At 47.0% G+C, this 22,710-nt stretch overlaps 1 protein-coding gene across 6 annotated transcripts in view; it reads right to left on the minus strand.

The window, feature by feature from the left end:
• Positions 1-22,710, minus strand: part of KLC4 (kinesin light chain 4) — a 620,713-nt gene that overhangs the window by 288,980 nt on the left and 309,023 nt on the right. The window contains exon 11 of one of the 6 annotated variants that reach the window (XM_069608890.1): positions 709-6,852. The exons of the other annotated variants lie outside the window; for them this stretch is intronic. Within the exon in view, the coding sequence (XP_069464991.1) occupies positions 6,802-6,852 (51 nt within the window). The 3' untranslated portion in view covers positions 709-6,801. Of the gene's footprint in view, positions 1-708; positions 6,853-22,710 lie in introns of those variants that run through there. 6 annotated transcript variants of the gene reach the window in all.

Genomic DNA, 22,710 nt, shown 5'->3' on the forward strand with positions numbered 1-22,710 from the left:
GCCTAATTGTTCTTTATAATCGATCTAATGGTATTGGCCAAATTTGGTCAAATGTACCATCCGATCAATTAAAAACGAACAATTAGCCTAATACTTTTGAGAATGTATACAAAGAAGAATTTGGATACATCCTAGGAGACATTTAAATATAATGGCCAGAAGCTTAGTGTGGATCTCATGTGGAAGTTAGATTTGAAGTGCCCTGGAACCCTGAAAAGTACCCAGGCAGGGGAGGGGGGGGGGGAGAAATGCCAGCCAGTAATTCACCTTTGGTATCCCCTGAAGCCTGGAGAAGCCCATGGTCTGGCTGCTGGTAGATGTGTGCTGTGTCCACAACCTCAAGGTCCAGGGGAGCAACACAATTCACAGAGCAACAGCAAAGGTCACACTTTAAATTAAATAACCTGTGACAGACAATCCCAGGCTTCTCCATTTTAGACTAGGCAGACAGCTTGCTCTGGGACACTAGGACCCTCCGAATAGAACCGCTCACGCGTGTTGGTTACTCCGCCCTCCTAAAGCCATTAGCTATGGATTCTCCTCACCCCACACTGAAATAACAAATACATATGATGAACATGACCCCCAGGTATGGAGTCTCTTCGGTTGCGTCCAAACTGCCAGGTGCCAAAAGGACTCCACCACAACGCTTTCACCACTGCTCTGAATGCACCAATCCCGCCCAAGTAACCAGCGGCAGCCAAGAAACAAATCTCATTCAGGTTTATTGATTTGGTGGCAAGCCACATACAAAACAATTGCAAAACGGCATGATCAGGATACAGAATAAATTAGTAAGAACTCACATTTCAATCACTAAACAAGGCACATTTAGATTTTCAGTTTCCATTGGCAATTTCCATTTTCCTACAGCATCGGAGTCTCTATGGGATACCTGGGCAGCTCCATGCTACGCCTTTTACAATTAGACGCTGTTTGGCAGCAAAGAGCGTGCACACAGTTTGTGATTGCGAACAGTCCTAGACAAGTGCTACAGAGTCAGAGAGCCTGATTACACGCAAGGAGTGATTAGCATATTTTACATGGTGGATGGTTTAACTGTGCCCCCTTCTCTGAAAGGAAGGGATATCCCCAGCAGGGGGCATCTGACTGAACACCCAACTGAACACCCAAAGCGAGCTGTGGAAAAAAAAAAAAGGCTTTCACAAAATAACTTTACAAAAAAACACCAGGAAGAAGGAACCAGAAAGGAACATGATTAAATCTTTCTCTCTCGTTATGCAAAAGTATTTTGTTGCCTTCAAATACACATGCAATCATCTTCGCCACAGGTATAGCGTCCAAGAGTGGGGACAACCGTCCACCTTTTACCCCCCTCCCTGTACCTGGATAATGCCTTTAAGCCTCAGTGTGATGATTACATCTTGCACACAAATCGCATGAAAAGCATTCGTAAATAAAACGTAATGGTGAACACGTGTCTTCTGGTTTATCCAAATGTACCACAAATGTAGTGCTCTGCCCCCTCATAAAGGAACCTTCTTAAAGTCAGCCTGCAAGTGAGTGGGTGCTAAACATGAGACTCCGGCTTCCAGGCAATACCGATATATTGTGCACATTCATCAGAAGAGCCCATTGTTGCCGAGTGATCTCTCTGCCCTGGTTCTTCTGTGCTCCCTGTCAAAACTAGAAAAGCAAGACCTGACACACAAGAGGGTGTGGATGAGATGGCCACCCTGCTGGCCCCCGTACGATGCCAACTTTAATACTTAAAGCACTATGTTGGTTTCGCCGAAACACAACGTCCTTTGGGAGTCTGGGAAAACAGACACGCTTTAATACGTCTCATGGTCACGTTTGCGGGCACGCAGGACGGTGTAGGGGTTCAGAGGGCGTCTTGCCTGGCGTCAACAGTCACTTGTTCTCATTTAGGCACAAACACTGAAGAACGTGCCTTCTCTGCTCTGAGAGGCTATTTTCTGGCTGCTGCTGCATAATTACAGACGAGGGATAACGATTACTTTCCAATGCAGCCTCGGTTCTGCAGTGAGAAAGCAGTGCCTCAAGGACAGGCATGTAATTAGCAAGCCTGTCACTTGGCAACACGTCATTTGGAAATGCCACAGTGACAACGGCCCAAAAGGTGGCCAGGGTAACTCCTCTGCTAAACAATCCTTTAACCCATCTTTCACTGAAGCCTTCTCCCATTCCAAACTTCCCATCAACAGAGCAGATCCAGAAAAGCAGTCCCTTCGCACAGAGCCCTGGGGCTGCATGGACCCATCAACCATGGGAACAACAAGTTCCCACTTGGGAACAACACAGCTCGAACCACCATATATCCCTTTCCTAGAGTTCTCACCGGTGTTTCAGAAAATGAAAGGGCCCTTTCTAATGGCCAGTGGGGTCAAATCATGCAGCAAGTCATTCAAAATGCTGTGGCTCCTATCCTGCAGAGCGAGACGGACCACCTAAGGAGGAAAGAGCACAGCAAAAGCAAGCGCTACATAATTGAAGACCAAGGGAGGGCAGTTGCTGGACGATAGCCAATGAGCCCCAGAAGTAGGCCTCCCATGTGCCCGTAGTGCCCAAACACGGAAACCTGCCAACGCGCCTTCCCTTTGCATCTTCTGCTTCGACAAGATCTCTCCATTTCCCCCTTCCCCGGAGCAATACTATTGCTCTATCGAGGGATCAGAGCCACCCAATGTGAACTTTGGTTTACTCCCAAATCCCGACACAGTCCATGACAACCTTAGACGAACCGTGTACTACATTTCTCTGCAAGGACGGGCAGCAGGCCCATCACAGAGTGGGATGTCCTGGCACAGGGCAAGGTGGGCCATGAATGGTAGGCAGGTTCCCCAAATGCCACGGTGAACATGTCAAGCTGCACCTCCCAGGACTTGCCCTACCACCAGATGAAGGTCATCTCCTCCACAGGGGACCCGCTGCTCACCTTTAACACCCACATGGTAGTGATAAGACCACGGCAAATAAAGTGTGCAACATTTTCACTAACATGAACTTTATCAGGCGGTCACGCTTCAAAGAGTGAAGAAATGATCTACGGCAGGAGGGCATACAGCTGGGCACAGAGATGACCATTTGGTTTGAGAGCTCAATGTCTGGGTCTAGCCCCCAATCTCTCCAGACCATCTGGAGAGGAATGGGGGGGGGTGGAGGGACCTGCTCACCTTCCCTGCCCCCACACCATCCCAAGCTGGTACCAAGGGGCAGGAGGAGCGGCAACCATAAAAAGGCCACCATAGCCCTGGCATGACTCATTGATAGAAGAGCAGTGCGTATCGGAAGCCCAGGGTCTTGCTGGGCGCATGACATGGAGGTTAAGTGGATCAAGGATGCTGGAGGAATATCCAATGGCATTCTGCGGATGGCTTGAGTCGTGGCTTTGAACTCCCGCTTGTCCTGGCGAGTCACAGAGAGAAGTTTGAGTGACTGAGATCCCAAAAGCAGATTCTGTCCTTCCCCCACTCAATGCAAAAGACCCTGCAGACCGATAGGTTCCTTCATTTCTGGAGCCCAATAGTAGGAAGTGGCTCCACATCAGCGATGTACCTTGTACTTTGTAAATTAGAATTGCTGCCACCATGGGCACTTGTCAATGCTCAGCATGCGTTGCTCTTCCAGTTGCTCAAGTGCGGCAAAAGGAGGCCTCAGGACAGACGGGCTGGGTGGGGGGAAATAAGCAACGGAGGCAGTACAACAGAACTAACAGAGAGAAGTTACCACTAATAACAGTTATGAAAGATCTGTGGAAACCTCACAGAAGATTGAGGCTAAGTGGAGAGCCGACTTGAAGGGAGATAGCAGAAGGAAATAGTGGGAGCAAATGAGACATCCAGGGAGTATGCAAGACCATGGGGGAGGTTGATTCCGGATTGAAGGAAATTGCAGACGAGCAACTTGTTTGCTCACTGAACTGTGGACGGACTGAAGTGGATCATAAACCCTATGGCCCAAGTAGAGCAAAGGAAAAACGCCCTTAGAATTTCCAAACTTGGAATCTTGGGGTTCCTCATTTGCAGGAAGGGGCGGTCCTAAATGAGAAGATACAGATTTGTGTAAACCCAGAGGAGCTCTCGCCTCCCCAGAACCCCCTGGGAGATGTGGGTAAAGCCCATGAAAGGATCTGGGGGAAGTTGATTGGAGGAGGCAGCAACTGTGGCCATGAGTCCCCTAGTAGACAGCTGGTCCCCGTATGGCAGCTAAGAGCAGGGCTAGAAAAACCAGAGCAACAGAGTACTGATCTTACCCGACTCATGAAGGGGGGAAACGAGCTGCCTGATCTACAGGTGAACGCCTGCGTCTAGCACCTGGACAAGCTTCTAGTGCTTGTAATAGCAACATATTTTCAGCCAATCCTAGAAGATCAAGGTTTTCAATAAACATCTTCCGGGCGTGGCTAGAACATCATCGTCAACCTACTAGACAGGCATAGGTGAACAGGCACCATTTCCAAGGACCCTGCACCCCGTCTCTTAGGATTTGCATTTGGCCGGCATCCTGCATGAACAATCTGACTGAAAACCTAAACACAGATCAAACCATTACGTTAGCTTGGCTTGCTTTTGGGGAAGTGTCCACAAGTAGCAGGGGTCGGTCCAATGCACGGCTAATTTCACCTGCCTATGTGTGTAATGTGTGTGTACAGAGATTCACATGTTAAAAGCCTAGTGCAGGGGTAGTGTCAGAATCATAAGTCACCCTTGTGCATTAAAGTCACCATCTAGATTAAGGTAGCGAGGGCCCCCTTTCATTGCAAGTTAGGGTGAGGCCATTTGGCACCAACTAGTCTTAAAGGAGTCAATGAGGCACTTGCATAGATTACCAACAGCTGAGGTTTCAGACTATTTCCCCTTCTTTTAATCGCTTTGATATAATTTAAAGACACATGTACTAAACCATACGTCATCATCATTTATGGATTGTGCTTGCTGCAAAGCACACAGCAGCTCAGCCAGAGAACCCAGGCGTTCAGATGCTAGCACTGGACATATGGAGGGCACAGCGAAGCATTAACAAGGACCCTGTCTCTTGAGTAAGGACTTGGCCAGGTGACTGCCAAGATGAGGAACTCTGGCTGGAAAGACGTGCGGTAAGGCCCCGCTTGGTGAAACTAAGGTTCAGTGTCGAACGGGGTAATGTTCACTGCTTCTAGGTAGTAAATTACAGACCCGGTGTCCAAGAGCAGGCCAGCGCAGCTTACTCTGGAGAATATGCAGCAAATAATCTATCCTATTGCAGCAACTCGACCATAAAAGCAAGGTACTGCAGCAAAGCACATTCGTTTGCAAGAATGTAAATGCTACATCTGAAAGCAAAGGGAAGCGAAGCAATCAAAGCAGACCTACAGATTCTTCTTCTGGACCAGGTGTGACCAGTAACTAAAAGGGGCAAAGTCATGAAGATGCTGCAGGTGCAGAGGTAGAGACAAGCTGTCAGAGATGCTGCCTGAAAGGCCAAGGACTCGGTGCACAGAAGCCTGGAAACGAGCGACAGGAGGGAAGCAATGTCGCGACAAGGCAAGCAGGCCTGAAAGCAACGCACCCAACGCCCCTGCAGAACCCTGATACTCTCACCAGGTAGTGACTGCGGCTACTAGATCCAGCTACCCTCCTTGGAAGAAACGAGAGCTTTCAGGTGCTTTTGGTTTGGCACTACTGTGAAAATGCAGCGAGTAACAGAGGCAAAGGGATGTCTTGTATGGAGGGATATCAGGGGGCAAAGGGATGTCTTGTATGGAGGGATATCAGGGGGCAAAGGGATGTCTTGTATGGAGGGATATCAGGAGGCAAAGGGATGTCTTGTATGGAGGGATATCAGGAGGCAAAGGGATGTCTTGTATGGAGGGATATCAGGAGGCAAAGGGATGTCTTGTATAGAGGGATATCGTGAGGCAACGGGCTGTCTCGTATCAAGGGATATCGTGAGGCAACGGGCTGTCTCGTATCATGGGATATCGCGAGGCAACGAGCTGTTTCATATAGAGGGATATCGTGAGGCAACGGGATGTCTCGTATCAAGGGATATCGTGAGGCAACGGGCTGTCTCGTAATAAGGAATATAGTTGAACTACCGGACGGGGCTTGGCCCAAAGTGCTTAGATTAGGAGGAGGAAGTCAAATATCACACTTCAGGAAGGCAAAAAACACTAACCAGTCCAATGACATAAGTGCAGCAAGAGGTGTCTTTTGCAGTACCTCAAATGGTGTGCACAGCCTCTCTCTACTGGACCACCTGGGACGGTCAAGGACCCCCCCTTCAGACAATAGGCAAACTATTAAACAGAGATATAGTTCTCTAGATTCGAGTTCGACTGCGCCAGCATCCCCAATCCAAACCTTTCTGCCCTATCTCACTGTTGCGCCATCTCTGGTGTCTCTATGCCGGATATCCACAGCCCTTAAAGCCCCCAAGAATGTAAAGCAATTGCTCTGCACATTAATTATACACCAACACTTTAATATTTGAGACATTCTAATGTAGAAAACAGTCTTTTGCAGAGCGATTGTTAATAATCTTTTGTCCGGCAGATTGTTAATAGCATCCAACACTTCCTTGTGTGCGGGAAGGCCCCCCTCCCAGATCAGAAGCTAAGAATAAGCTGCCTAGTCAGAGGCTACCCTCAGAAAACAATATTCTGTCATTCACCCACACAGCTCCAGAGGGTTGCAAAGCGAAGGAGAATGGTTGGGGTTTCCCCCTTTACTCTCCAAACCTCTGCAGAATCCCACCGATTGTAGAGGCAGAGCCATTTCTAGCAGTCTTTAATAAAAGTGCATAGCAAGAGCAGGCTGGAGGATAGACTGTGGCGTATCATGTGCTGCTTTTCTGCCCACCTGCGACTCCGTCTGTAACCTTCAAGTGCTGTGAACATCAAAAATATAAAAAGAAGGTGTCAGGCGGGAGTTCGCTCTCACCATGTCTAACCTTTCACTTGATTGTACATCTCAACCTCAGGAATAAGAATAGAGAACATCCCACATGTATTTACCAAACAGGCTTAGCCTGTGACACACCAGTGCAAGCTTGCCCATATCTACGCCTCTCAGCACTCCTCCGTCAGAGGGCCCACTCGGATGGGTCCAAAGTCCATGTACAGGCAACCCTGGGCTTGTTTAGGAATGTGTCCCACTTCTATGCTTCCTCTCTAGAAACCTTCCCGCCAACTATTTTGGTATTTTGAATGTATATGGGCAATTGTCTCCAACTTAGAAACTCTTGCAGCAGCAGGTCAGCCAGTCCCACCCTTCATTGCAGTCTTCAGGCCAAGGATTTAAATATTGTGGGCTACATGATGGATCATGTGACCCAGAAGCCTCAATGCCTCTGCAGGCCAGCTCAAACGTAACTTCAATTACAACCACCCTCCTTGTCACTTATACAAAATTTCTACATTACTACATTAAAAAAGGCATGTTTAGGGGGTCAGTTCATATTCATTTGTATTCTCCAAATCTTTAATGTATATTAAACCTGGAAAGACAGTCCCATTGCTCCATTTAGTTTGGCCACACCTTCACATACGTTATAGAAGCCGACGGTGATGCAGAGTTAGCGCTCCATTTTCCTTCCATAAAAGCCCTCTAGGCACAGAAATGGTGTTTTGGTTTTTCCACAGCTCAGTCCCAATACTCCTCACTTGCCCGGTCCGTGGAATCCCCTCCAAGAACGGCAGAACTTGCTATTCTGGGGTTCTAGCCCTCCTATCCATTCAACTCTTGGCCACTTCTTTGCACGCAATTAGATCAGAGTAAAGGGGAGATTATTTTTAAAAAGCCCACTTCAGATCAATTCCTTGCCTAGATAGCGCAGCTCAGAAGTTATTTTCAAAAAGGGCAGAGGATCCTAATACAATGCTCAAACGGAAACATACAATTCTGCGAACTCCAGTACGATTAACCTTCAAATTCGCTCATCACCAACTTGTGGTAATTCACACTACCTTCAGGTGGAAATTCTCAGAAAAGCATGGTTATCAGAAGCAGGACCTACACAAGGAGTATAATCCAAGGGTATTTATTAAACAGTATACATTTGACAAAAACACCTAATCTAAGCCTAAATCTAAGATGGGAGCAAGCTACAGCCATCAGCATAAAGCAAACGCTGTCCTAGTGGTGTTGCGTCAAAACATGGCCCATACTAAGAAACCCATCACTAAATCCTTACTCTACATATTTCTTTATTTAATATACACACAGATAAACCTACAATACAACAAATCTCACATCATAAATACATGCCACTAATGACATATCAGCACATCACCTAATTTCATCTATTCTATAAAACACATTATTCCTTGTACAAGAAAAGACAATAAAAACAAACATATACCACTCAATAATTCACTTAAAATATTCATACATTTCCAATAAAATGTTATTATATAAAACATAGAATTTATATCACTCCCATCCATAAATGTATCCCACATGTCTGCAAGATCAGCCAAACTAAAAATCATTGCAATATGATTTAACATAGGAGTTGCTAATGTATACAAGGCTTTTGCAGTGCACTAAAAGGATTTCAGGAGTTTCAATTGCGCTATTACGACACAGACAATACCGTCTTCCGCTCCAAGGGATCCCCATACGAGCACCTCTAGTCTCTAGGATCGCACTTATATTAAACTTTAAGAGGAGATACGACCGCACAATACGACTGTCTGGATAGGCAAGTATATACGAAGGTTTCATTTCATGCCGCATTCTATATTGGACATAGGGTCCACTATTACAGTTAGTGGACAGCTGTATAAGATCAGTCTCTAAACTGTGGTCCCTGAGGTGCCTTTTAAGCCAGTGTTTACATGTCACCAAATGTGAGCCATGTGCACCATGCTCAAAACCCGTGAGCCACTGTTGATGGAACATAATTATTCACCCCAATGTCCCCACCCTGGCTGGTCCATCTAGTTTTACATATTCCTCAATATATGCAACAATTATAGTGCCGTTGCGCAAGCAGTCTCAACATTGTCTTATCAGAGCACCCTCCATTCCTCCCAATGAATGCACTAATAGACAGCACAATTTCCATACACTTAGGTTTGGTGGGGGGACCAATTTAAGTTTTCATTAATTGTGATCCCCAGATATTATAGTTCATAACCTAGTCTACTGGAGCTTTGTTAAATGTTCAAACAGGGCAACGACCCTTCTTCCTAGCCTTACTGGGAAAAGCTCTATATAACAAAAGGGGGTGGGACAAAGATGTATAACAAAAGAGTGCCTTGCAAAATGAAATGTCCAATGACGGTTTTGGTAGTTCAGCACTGCTGAACTAGTGCACTCCCTTCCCCACGTTACATCACGGGACAAGGCGGAACAGTGGAATGACTGAGCACCCCTTGAGTCTATAGGCAACAGGAAGCAGTTTCTTCAGAAAAGACAGAATCCCGCGAATCAATGTCTTTTGCTCGACATCACAAGACTTTCCCAAGCTCCCAACTTGCGAGATTCGCCCTCTTCCCCGGCTTCCTCGTGATACCCCCTTCATTGGGTTCACCTTCATCTTTGCACCACTGTTCAGTCACTTTAACACAATGCAGGATTCACTTTCTCTTGCTTTCACTTGGCATCCCTCAGTCAGGTTCATTATGGCCTTCTAATCACAATGTGGGATTTGCTCCCCTTAGCTCTCTCTTGGCATCCCTCAAACACTTTGGTATCTTTCACTCGATAACACCAACCAGTCTCACAGTTCACTCACTGGTAGCACTCAATACCATTCGTCCAGCGTTTCCTTGAAGACACGGCTATCAGCACAGCACGGCTCGCCTCCTCCCAACTCCGTTGTTTACCCGAAGGAGAGCAGGCCTTCACCATGTGCATTAGCGGTGAGATTTTCTTTGAAAAGGCTGCGCGACCTTCACTCTGCAGCTGGCCGGGCCACGGCCCTTCTCTCACCTCTTGGTCCCTTCTGCTCTGCTTCAAGGGGCGCTCCAATTTCACGGGATCTGTTCTCCTTTCCGCTTTGCTGGTTCTGCTCGCCTTTCTCGCTTTGCCTCTCCGGTGCTCTCATGCTCTGCCTTTTATCCCAGTGAGGAAAGGGAACGGGATTCAGGTGCGAGTCATCAGGATTAAGTGCCTGACTCTGATATTGGGACATGTCAAATGCACTGGTAGTGTGCGAGTCTGTCTTCCTCAGAAGTGCTTTGTCCGTGCAGAAGAGTGTGGGAAGGAAAGGGGGTGAGGGAGTTGTAAGTTTCCTAGATAGTATATAGAATTAGGGTGATGGGAGTAGGGATACCACGTCTCTCCTCCGAGTGCCCCTCTCCCAATGGACCCCCCCCCCATCCAGGTGATCCTCCTGCGCTGGTCCACCCCAGGGGTCTGGATCCAACAGCACTGGCCGTGCCCCAGCCACCTGGATGACCAATCCCAAGGGACTATTTGGTTGCTCACAAAATGGAAACTGCTCACTAAGATTTTAGCATAATAAAAGGCAAAGCTTCCTTGCACTTATCTCAGTTGTGAGATGCTTGGCGGCAGACCTATAAACAAGCATTGCTGTATGCAAAAAGTAGCTGCTCAGTGGGAGCTAAAAACCATAGAGACAAGGTAAAAGGAGCACAGGAGGGACCAGGCCGATAGCCTTTCCTTACTCTGAAGAGCAGCACTTCTCCGTGCCAAACATCTGAAAGTGGTCTAACATCAGGAGCAGGTGGCAGAATAAATAAAAGCCAGGATCCAGACAAAACAATGCAATAAACATCTTAAAGCTGTGTGGCTATACCTTTTTCTTTTTCGCTTCCTGAACTATTCCTCCATAGGAAAGCAAATCGGAACACTTTCCAAGATGGAGGGGAAGAACTCAGTAGCTGATTTGTGCATCAGCCTCCCAGCGGGGTGATGTAAAAACTGCTTTTCATCCTAAGCTTTGGAGCTAGCAGGTCCTGTGTTTTTGTGGGACACAATTTCATTTGAACTTGATATGATAGGATATGGCATTTATAAGTGTTTCTTCATGAGGAATCATTTACATTTTGTATTTTTATTGTGCTTTATATAGCGCCTTTGTCCAAAGCTCTTTACATAGGGAGAATGAACGGTACATAAAATCTGAAGTGCAAACCAACATTCAGATACTGCCGGTAACACAAATCAATCAAGGATGCTGAAGCAGGTGAGTATTTAGGGAGCAACGGAAGTACAGAGTGGTTGCCCCTAACATGGGGCATATTGCAGTAGTGCCAGGTACAGTGCAGAGGCCCGGAGGCAAGTGCAGGACTGGAGGGGAAACCTGGGACCCGTGAGGTCCTGGAGGTGCACCAGGCAACCAGTCAGCTAACTGAGCAGGTGGGGAAGAGAAGGAGGGAGGGAAACAAGCAAAAAGAAGGCAGTTAGCAGGTGAGAGGGAAAGAGAAGAGGAAAGTCTTAACTTGAGGAGGTCCGGCTCAAGACTAAGATGTAGGAAGGCTGTTCCAGAGGGAAACGCCTGCAGAGGATAGGGATCTACCCCCAAATCTCTGTTTGGATGAATGGGTCACCCGCTCTAGAAGGAGAGTATTTGGGAAGAGAGCATTGTAGATATTAAGGGCCACTCAAGACTTAAGGACACTACCACTATGTGCAACGCTCATCTGTTTGGGATATTACGCGACCGGGACCTCACAGGCACACAGCATGGAACGCAAGGTGGGCGCATAGAGATGGAAATGTCTTTGCGCATGATCTTCAGTTTAAAGCCACAATTTAGAAAGAACAACTCCTGTAAGCTCATGGTAGTGAAAGAACGGTTTAGGATATCAACTGTTGAACAGAGTTGAACGTAGAATTAACTTGTAAATAGTTTATGTTCAGAGCAAGGGGAGATGTCGGACTATATGCACAACATGTGATTCTAAGCAGATTCACAAGCATCAGAAACTAGGATACTTAGGGGCTAGTTTAAAAGAATGAATTTCTCTTCCTAAGGACTTGAACACCGTTTTACCATCAGCCTCTAGGCAATTGACAGAGGCGATCTATTATGAGGAGGGGGAAAAAAAGTGGACAGAGGATTTGGAGGGAGGTTTAGGCAAGAAAAAGTATTTATAATGATGTGTATGTGCTGCAGATCTCAGCCTTGAATTGATAGAAGCAAGAGGAGGCGAACGGAGCAAGCAGGCAGAATCTGATTCTGCTTATTTTGTCCACTTCCCTTGCCCCTTGCAGGGCCCTTGGGTGCAACTGATAAGATAAGTAGACATAACACTGGAGGGGGATTCCAGGGCCACAACTTCTGTGACACTCAGCAAATCGGACCGGACAACGTTGCGTCTGACAATTTCCCATGAGTGGGGGCAGTCCTCTAGGAATCCTGATGCAGCTTAACTGGGGAATGAGCAAGGATACTCTATGGGCATTATTCTCCTGCATCTCGCACCAACATGCTTGCAGGGGCGCAAGGGCCAGCAGCAGGGTGCACAGATGTTAGAGGCCCCATTAGGGGCATTATGACTATATCCATCATTAACATATTACTCGTGACAATAGGACTGGGGAGAGAGAACGTAAAGTATCACCAGACACCCTCTTACACGTGGGACGGGAAGCTTGAAAAGGAAAGTGAGAACACTTGGGGCTAAGTCAGGAGCATGTACAGAGAACCTCTATATCAGCATTGACAGAGCAGAAGGCTATTCTGCAAAAAGGGCTGAAGATCACTGACCTCACTCCTTGCACATACAAAGCAATTTCCCAGATTCCACAGGTCCAGAAGGTTTGCATATCAATATTGTAGCAAACCAAATTAAAATCCATTGCACTGCTATTTAGCTAGGACAGTTCAATGTTGTATTCCAGAAAACACATTTCTAAAGTGAATCACAAGATGTTCCAGTGGGTAATCTGAGGCAACACACAACGGTAAAATGGAATTAACCACAATGTTGAAGGCAGCCAAGGACTTGTGACGAATGCAAGTGGACATGTGGTGGTCCGATATTGCCCACAAAGTGGTAACAAGAGGCGTCTCTGAACTGTACAAAGGACCAACCTGTATAAAAAAAAAGTCAGCCTCTCGGTGGTCGTTAAGTCAAATCAATGAAACACATCCAATGGCCTTAGCAGATTTAAGGAAGCCACGCAAAAAAGTGGGTGAAGGGCCAGAGTCTTCATGTACTAAAATTATAGACTGAGTAGATGACTAATTCCTGCCTCTGGAAGGTTGAGCAATGGGAGTACAGAGAGCAGCTAAAGTGGTAGTTGGATGTTGAATTAACTTCAAAAGAAGCTGAAACCTTTGGTTATTGCAAAGCTTGTAAGCTGAAAATCTACCCACGCAGACCCTTGGCTCATTGTAAAGTTATTATTTTAATTTCTGGCCATTTCACTTGAGGAGTCGGATACTGTAAGGAACTCATGGTGGCAACAGTAAAGACAGACCCAAGTGAACACAATTAAAGGGTGTTCATTAAACTGTATCGTTAGGTTGGAAAAACGCCTGATCTAAACCTAAATCTATGATGGGAGCAAGCTACGACCATCAGTTAATAAAAGGGCAGTCCTAGTGGCATCTTGTCAAATAAAAGGGCCTATACTAAAGAGAAAACATATTGCCAATCAAAACAAAAAAAGAAAGAAGTGTTCATAAATGATAAGTCAGGATGTTATTGCAAGGGGTCTCCCTTCCCCACGTTTTGAGCACGGGACAAAGCATGACTCCTGAGGGTAGCACACTCTCGAGCTTTCTGAGCATGAGGCTACAGTTCCGTTCTCAGGTATCAGGATCTTCAGTGGTTAAGTCTCTGTTCTACAAAAAAAAGCCTCTTGCCTCCGAGGACCTTGCAAGGTAGCCCAACTTACAGGGGTGCCCCTTAATTATACTGATACCCATAATTACGCTCACACCAGAGTAAATGCACCCCTCTGGGGAAGCAAGCCCAAGAGTCTTATCTTGCAAGGATATCAAGTTTGATCTGTACAGAAATGAGGATGGGGCAAAGAACTCTCCTCCCTGAACGGCCCTCTGTCCCTCTTCCGTTCCAAGCTCATCCAGACTGATGCCAGGCAGGAGCTTTTATACTCTTAGCTTGCTGCAGAGGCATCGTTGGATATGGGCATGGCTCCATCCAAAAGCGTCCTTCTAGCCTACAAGGGATGCTCCAGTCTTCCTTCCTCCATGGCCGGCGATGTCTGTTTTAGGACATGCTAAACATATTGCTAACCTATGCAAGAATGTACTGTAGCTTTATTTTTCATCATTTTGCTAGATTATCAACATTTATATATAAACAATGTTCCCGTCATGCTCTCCATATCACTCATTATACTCATATTTGTATCTGGTCCAGTAATTCCCCTTAAAACCCTGTTTTTCATAACTCTGCATGTCGTGCATTGACCATGTACAATCCCCCATTCTTAGTCTGCATGGGCTTTTGACAGACTGATCAACCACTTTGTGTGCTTTGCCAGAGCTTCGCCTCTGTACGCAACACTGCATGGTCTGCGATCCATTTTAGCGCAGGCCACATTCCTCCCGGCAGAGAGCTTGCCTGTACCATGCTTTGACATTTTTAAAACTAAATAGAATTTAACATTTACAAATGTATTCAACTAATGGTTATTTGCACCTTAGAATTAAATAACTACCATCTTTTAATGCCCTCTCTTGTAGTGCCTGGAAACAGTGGACAGAAGTCTTGCCTAATTCTATAGCGCTTGGGAATGAAGGAAGGTGCTAGCTCCTTTCCAACCTGATGTGTTCAAAATAATAAAACTAAAAGTTCCTTGTAGATTGGGGGATAGCTTTTCACCCCTGGATCCCCCTCTTACGGGCCCAGACCTTTCTCGAATGTCAGCCTCCCTCCGTCTGGTTCACGACGGCTTTCATCCCAAAAGATCTCTCCTTTTACATTCACAAATCTTAATGTCTTTTTAAACAATCCACTGTGGACATCCTTCCGTCAGGTTCACTCTGGCCAAACACACAGTTCCTTCTCCTTTCTCACTATGCAGGATTCATCTCCCTTAGTTTCCCAACTACATACCGGTCAAAGACTTTCGACTGTACAGGGGATTTTGCTAGACCCCTGTATGACCACTTTGACCTTTTCTCTGCGGCTCTCCTAAGGCCTTCTGGTATCGGTAGATTCAACAATGGGGAAATCAACCAGCGTCTATCGAGTGAGCACCCACGTGGTGCCAGACCCCTCCGCAGCTGGTTTTCCCCTTAATCTGCCATTCGCAACTTTCGTTCAACACAGTTCGGTTTCTTATTGGTTCTCCCTTCGACTGACCCGCTGTGATGAACCGCTTGGCTTTTCTTGTCTCTGGAGTCAAGGATGATACCACAGTAGCATCTCTCTGCCCTGATCATCAGTGTAGGAGGGCTCTGTGTACGGTTTACATCTGCTGCAACACACGCTGGCTATTGTTCGCGGTCATAGGATTCCTATCATGGAGGTTTGGTGGGTCTGGGTCGAAAAGGGCAAGGTCGCTTCTCACCTTGTCGCCCCTTCAGTTCTCGCTGCTTTTCTCCTCCTCTTGAACTGCCGTCCTGGGATAGCAGTCTTGTCGTGTGGTTTGCCTTGCTCGTAGTGTGCTCTTGTGCCCCACCTTTTATCCCTGTGGCGAAGGGAAAGGGTCGTCAGGTGTGTGTGGTTCTGGTCAATTGCCTGACTTTGCCTGATCCTTGTGTTGGGACAGGTCAGGTAAACGGCTCTAGTATTAGTCTGTTGTCTTTCGTGGCATAACAGTGTTAATGTTTGAAAAGGGGGGGGTGTAGTAGAGTGTCCAAGTATCCTGCGTTGTAAGATTGGGAAAAGATGTTCTAAGAATGGGGTTACCACGGCTCACCCGTCGGTGTCTCCACCTCCACTCCCTGAGAACCCCTTATCCAGGTGATCCTCTAGCACTGGTCCACCCCCAGGAACTGGATCGAATAGCAATGGCCGTGTCCTGGCCACCTGGATGACAGATGCCAGGGGATTATGAAGTGAGACACCTTCAATTTCCTCACAATACGAACACAATTTTTCCAGAACAAAGGGTGAACATGGAGGAAAGTGGGCTGACCAAAGGATCCTGGAAGGCAGGTGAGATGTATAGAGTGCATGTTTTGTTCAACAAAGGTGAGGTGCTCTTTTATTACCTGTGCATCTGGAATGCCAGAGCAAGCTCTGTGCCAAAAAGCAGTCCATTGGAGGCCAGATATCTGCAGGGTAGAATAGCGAGTCTAGAATAGGGATTCCCCACTCTCTCATACTCATAATATGATCCCGGCACAGTAAGGCCACTAGGATAGTAATCCCCCCTCCCATACGGCTAATAGGATAATAGGATCCCGGCACAGTAAGGCCACTAGGATAGGGATTAGCGCCTTATGAAATCTCTATACTGTAACATAAGACGCACATTTTTCATTTGAGTTAAGACCGCACAAACTACCATCCTCACTCCGTAGGACACATCGGCTAAACCTGCGCCAGCACTCCCTTCAAACTTGGTCGGCTGCTGCCTATGGCAAGGCTCTTGCCTTTCCTGGGAGAATCAAAAAGTAGCCTCAAAGCACACTCCCCTCCATCACTACATACATAGCATGGTGTAAACCTTTTGTGCTCAGCTAAAAGTGCTCTGCAGTCTGGGAAGGCATTAAGAATAGTGGCTCTGTGAGACAGCAAAGCTTATTCTTGAGTAGTGAGGTATCGGATTACATTCTCCCCCACCCCCCCCCCCCAACAGTTTTACCAACTTTTTCCCCTCAATGTGTCCTGGTTCAAGGACTCATCAGTTGCGCAAATTCATTGTATGCCTCATGAGGGACAGCAAAGCCCTGGCGGTCAAGCGACACCATGTAGCGCTGTGGTTTCCTACACTTGCATGGCTGGTGTGGCTGCTCCACTGTTTGGTGGCAGCAGTTAATTTATTTTACAGGTCGGCTATATCCCAGGGGTTTGCCTGCCGGCAAGCTGCCACAAAGAAAAACAGTTCACACCCCTGCAGCTGAACACTGCTCCTATATCTGTGTGTATGTGATAAGTCTATGGCCCTACAGGGTTATAGCCCTGCTGAGTACAGGGTTGCAATGCAGCAGTAGTGGACGCAACCAGTTTGAAAATAGGTGTCTGTATTAGGCTTGAAGCCACATTCTGAGTTTGTTCAGGAAGAAGCCTGCAAGCAGGGACATTTTAGGTGGCCGCTAAAATGGGTAAATTAATGCAGCCATATGACTAAGGCTTGGATTCCTCCCTTAGTCCCCATAAATGAGGTCTGCTTCAGTTACTTGTAAGACCCCGCATAATGGGTCTCTGAACAGGAGAGATTCTGCAGCATAAAAGACCGGACATTAGGAAGCCCTACTGGGACCTCCCAACATCTAAGCTCCGCCCCTGTGACTGCAGAAATCCAACTTATTTTAGGTACAAACAGGAAATTCATAAGTACTAGCACTCTGTATGAAATGGTGATCTGCCTTCTTAACCTTTTTCTTTCAGAGACCAATGTACTATATGAATGTTTTATATAGGATTAAGATTGATGGTTATTAACTTGTTTTAAATGAATTTATATTGCTGATGAAAGTTGCATGAATTTGGAATGTTGATGCATTTTCTTGTGTAAAAATTGTACTTAATGAACTAAAGCACGTTCTGCCTCATTGCACAAAAGCCACAACACCTGACCAAGGACTAATCTCACTGGAAGCACAGACCGCAACTCATAGTACTGCGTTACTGCTCAAAGAGGCCAGCACAAACGTTGGCCAACTATACACTGTACAGTGCTCTCGAGCTACGGCCACGCGCCAAACAACCAAGTATTAATGTACCAAAACCGAGATGACAGTGAAACCAGACAACATCAGAGACCCCCGGCTACGAAAGACAACAACGCAACACAGATTGCCTACCAAAAAAGTGCCTACATGGCAAGGAGTGTTTCCCCCCCGAGTCTGGAGGAAAGGGGATGGGACACAAGAGTACTTGGATGGAGTCCTCCTGCAACTTTCTACCACCAGAGCCACACCTCTGTAGGACACGACCAATTTGCACTGCACACCAGCTACTGTGCTCTGAAGACCCTCATGCACCTGCTCCCAGACGCTAGCGAGTCTGCACAACCAAGACATATAATCTTGCTAGTTGGAGACTCCCCAAAATCCCTGGCCACAAGGTACGGGAGCATTTGAAAAAGTCTCTCAGACTTTTCTTTGAGTGTCGAGTTCCCAAATGCCCAACAGTTCTGCAAGGGGAGAAAGAGCGGTTCCCACTTCCTGTCCATTCCAACTCTATAGGGCTCACAAGTCACTCAATCCCATTTCTGTTCCATCTCTCTCTCTCCCCCACCTTGTATTTCAAAGCCTGCAAGCAAGCATGCACTGGCTAAGCAGGGATTTGGTCACTGGTCCCCGGCGCCCACTGAGAGCAGTGCCTGAACCAATCATTGGTGGACCTAAACAAACTGACCGTGTAGTTGACCGTAACCCATGGGTATAGGAGCATAATACCAGCATCTAAGGACTTGCGATATTTTATGACCTTGCAAACATTTTGCGGTACCGAAATATTTTACTACGTGCAACGAGCTATAAATACACTATATTACAGCCCACCCTGCTCCCTTCCCGAATGTTTGGCACTGACTGTCCAGCCACTGCTATCAAAAGGAGCTGAGTCAAAGCTCATTCAACACGGAATGGCATGCAGCTCACCAGCCGAGGCTCTTGACTTTCTTGCAATGAGGTGACGGGCCTTAAACACACTCCACTGCATCTCCGTCTACCTCTGCTCTGGTTGGAGTGGTGCAGTTTTCGCTGGCCCGATGGAGGCACAGGAAATGAACACTGCCATTGTGACAGGCCATGGGATAGACCAATCTTTCCAATGAGAGAGGGACAAGCGTGAGGTACAGTTATGTAGCAAGTCCTAAAACGAGAGGAATACAAGGCCAGACGCTCCTAACATGAGCCTGTGGCCCCCCACCCTCTAGAGGGGAAATCCTCACATAGGCCAGCACTCTGAAGATCTCACTGGATGCTACTTAAGCTCTGATGGAAGTGTGCCGCAAGCCAATTGTTTCAGCCATTCTGAACTCTCACTGGCCTTTCGTTTGCAATCTGGCACCACAGCCAGAGAGATTTCACAAAGTCTGAGGTACTGTTGCACTTCTGAGCCCAGGGGCTTTTTGATTATTAGTGTAGGGCTCTTGCTTCTCGTTAGAGCAGAATTCCATTTTTGGGAGGTCTACAGTCACATTTATGGGACCCCTAAACTTTGCTCATCCCACCCCTTTTTAGGGTGTCTGACCTCTTTGTGGTCAGATGTACTTCAGCAGAACCCCCAGCCCTTTTTAGTATACGGGCCTATGGAAGCCTATATGGCTCCTGGTACACTTCGGTGGCCCTCGGGCAATGTTATCACGCTACATTGGTTTTAGAGAATAGGATACTGGCATCTGCAATGTAGTTTTGCCTTTACCAGAGTGCAAGTGATTTATGGCTTTAGTAGCCAAATGTAACTTACTGGCAGCCAATGCACTACTATTTTTAAGTACTGTTCTCAGTCATTTTGTTTTTTGGGATGATTCTTTGTGTGGAGAATCTACAAGGCAGACCTAAAATGGCTGTTCTATAAACATGGGCTCACTCTAAGCCCAGGATTCAACCCAGTTCTTGGTTTGGACTGGTTTAGATCACTTCCTAGCCAGGTCAATATGCATACTGTGTGGGTGGACCACCCTCAGGTGTTTGGTGGTATTTAGAGTCATTCTTTGAGTGCCCCTTTGTGTGATTGGAGAGCTGCCTTGGACCAGCACATGTGTGTTTGGTTATATCTATGTGCAAAGGTCTGGGAGCCCCTCTACTGAGAACGAACACGGTCAAATAACATGCTCTCTCGGTAGGTTCTCACTTAGGAGGGTCTACAACCACGTTTTAGCTCACTGCACCTTTCACAGAGAATATCCATTTGCATATCAGTCTGGTCCCTCCCACCTGGGCAGTCCATCACCAAAACGCCAGGCAATTCTCCTCTGAACAAGAGTACCAACCGGAAACCCAGACACGCGGTTCAGCCTTGTTGGGCTTTATCACAGAGGTGAAACTGTGCCTCTCTAAGCACAGTGAGCAAGGGGTTCACATCTGGATTACCCTCAGTAACGTAGGGTGAAACCCCAAGTCCCTAAACACATGTACAAAGGTCTGGAAGCCCTTCTACTCAGAACGGACAGGGCTAAATAACCTGTTCCCCCAGTATGTTCCCACTCAGGACGGTCTACAACCACGATTTAGCTCACTGTAACTTTCACAGAGAAGAGACATTTAAAAAAAAGGTTGAAACGCGTGTCTGGTTGCTGATGGTACTCTTGTTCAGAGGAGAATTCCGTAGCTGGACTGCCCTTGTGGGTGGGACCAGACGGATATGCAAATGGGATTCTCCACTGAAGGGTGGAGTGAGCTAAAACGTGGTTACAACCCTCCTGAGCAGGAGAAATTCCACAGAGCAGGGTTTTCGACCATGTTCGTTATCAGTAGATGGGCGCCCACACCTTGGTGAGACCCTAAGCCTGCCTCAATTCTCCTGGGATTTTGGTAAGTTGCTCATCTGCCTGCTGGATATTTTATGCAACAGAAGCTGCACCTGCTGACATTTTAGGACCAGGTCTGGCCATGCTGTCTGGGTCCTGTGCCCTGTGCTTCAGTTTCCATTTTTGGCTGCTGGACATCCTTCCTGGGCTTACCTCTTCCTCCATACTGGACAGGATTTGGATCCCTGTGCTGGGACCGTTTCGGGGCCATTTTAATGAAGTCTTTCTGAAATACGACCACGAGCTTGCGCCTTGGGGCCAGAGGCTGCAGCTATCTGGAAGGGTTGTGGGGCACCACTACCCCCAGTACTGTTTTTTGCCTTTGTCTTCGTCGTGGGACAGTCTTAAGCTGGCTGCTCCTCTTGGCCCTTCGAGTCATCAGAATCTGCTGGTTCAGATTCCCTCCGTTTTCCTGGAGGCATCTTTGCCATTGTCATCACTCCTGGCAGGTGGATCCCTCTCTTGGCCCTTCGAGTCATCAGAATCTGCTGGTTCAGATTCCTTCTGTTTTCCTGGAGGCATCTTTGCCATTGTCATCACTCCTGGGAGGTGGATCCCTCTCTTGGCCCTTCGAGTCATCAGAATCTGCTGGTTCAGATTCCTTCTGTTTTCCTGGAGGCATCTTTGCCATTGTCATCACTCCTGGCAGGTGGATCCCTCTCTTGGCCCTTCGAGTCATCAGAATCTGCTGGTTCAGATTCCTTCCGTTTTCCTGGAGGCATCTTTGCCATCACTCCTGGCAGGTGGATCCCTCTCTTGGCCCTTCGAGTCATCAGAATCTGCTGGTTCAGATTCCTTCCGTTTTCCTGGAGGCATCTTCGCCATTGTCATCACTCCTGGCAGGTGGATCCTAGACTGAGGGAGGCAGATTCTTCTTCCGCTTGCTTGTCTGGGTCGTCGTCGGTCCAGGGCACAAGTCTTGGGTGACTGGCAGAGCCTGTAAGCCGCCCTGCAAATGAATATCTACTCACCAGGTTGTTTCGCTTTTTCTAAGCCCCTATTCCTGGAACTGCCACGTAAGCACCTACCACCTCTGGGTTGGTGGGTTATTCAAGATACTTACTCCAAGGGGTCCCTGTGGTCTGTGGTTAAGGTTTCTGCAGGCCCCCTTCAACTGCTTTTTGACATCCACTTTTATTGGCACGAAATCCTACTGCTCTTCCTTTTTTCCCTGGGGCTCTTGGGTCTCAAACCCGGGCCTGGAACTCATGAGGGTCTCCTCTGGCGTTGGTTGCTGCCATACCCCCACCTGTGGGGCAGAACAGAGATGTATCTGCCTTTTCCCCAGAACAGCAGCAGTGGCTACAACACGCGGAACTTACCTTAAGCTCTTTAAAAAATAAAATAAAAAAAGATGTCCAAGGTACATTTCTCCTGGTTTTCCCAAGGGTAGAGGGAGTTTTAGTTCAAAGACCAGCATTTAGCAAGTGCCAGAGATATTTTGTATGGATTTCTAAAGTCTTCCGTTACATTCCGTTTATGGAAATGACCCTATACACTTAAGGTGACTTTTGTATATTTGTATTTCTATGAATGTATTGTGACAATATGTGGCTGGCACTAACAGTGGTAGTGGTCCTGACTTTTGGTGGTCTTAGGACATGGGTTCTAAAGCATTACCCCCCCTGGGCCTTCCTCAAGAGACGGTATTTGATGTATGGTGTGCATTTGTATCATTCATGTTAGTATACACTAGAGGTTTGGGAATTACTAGTCACACTGCGTCCGGATTAATGTTGTATTGCCTATGCTCCCTTTTCCTTCCCACCCCAGAGCCTTGTGTTTTGTAGTAGGCCACTCGTGTAGTTTCGGAGTGGGGTGTGCCTTAGTTGACCATTACTGGTGTTCTACACGTTCGTTTAATCCACTGCACTTATTTGACCTATTATGTGTGATTTTATAATAAAGTGCATCTTTTTCAGTATGCTAGTGTAGGGTGTTCTTTCAGGGTAACTGTGGGGATTAAGAGTTCTTCACTACCAGTCTTCTGCCCTCCATAGAGTGAAGCTCAACCGCTCTGCTTCAGCTAGCACTATAGAGAGCTCTGGTCTATTCTTTTGGTTGGAGCCCCCGTTTCACCAGAGGATCGATGGTTTCATATCCCCTCTCCAGAGGGCTGTGCAAAAATATCCCCAACACTTTTGTAAAGAATTTACAGTGTTATTTTAAAAGTAATTAAGTGCTGTGTAGTTTGAACTTAAAA

Source organism: Ambystoma mexicanum, chromosome 4q (genome assembly GCF_040938575.1).
Source record: "Ambystoma mexicanum isolate Mex_15411 chromosome 4q, UKY_AmexF1_1, whole genome shotgun sequence".
NCBI classification, from domain to species: domain Eukaryota; kingdom Metazoa; phylum Chordata; class Amphibia; order Caudata; family Ambystomatidae; genus Ambystoma; species Ambystoma mexicanum.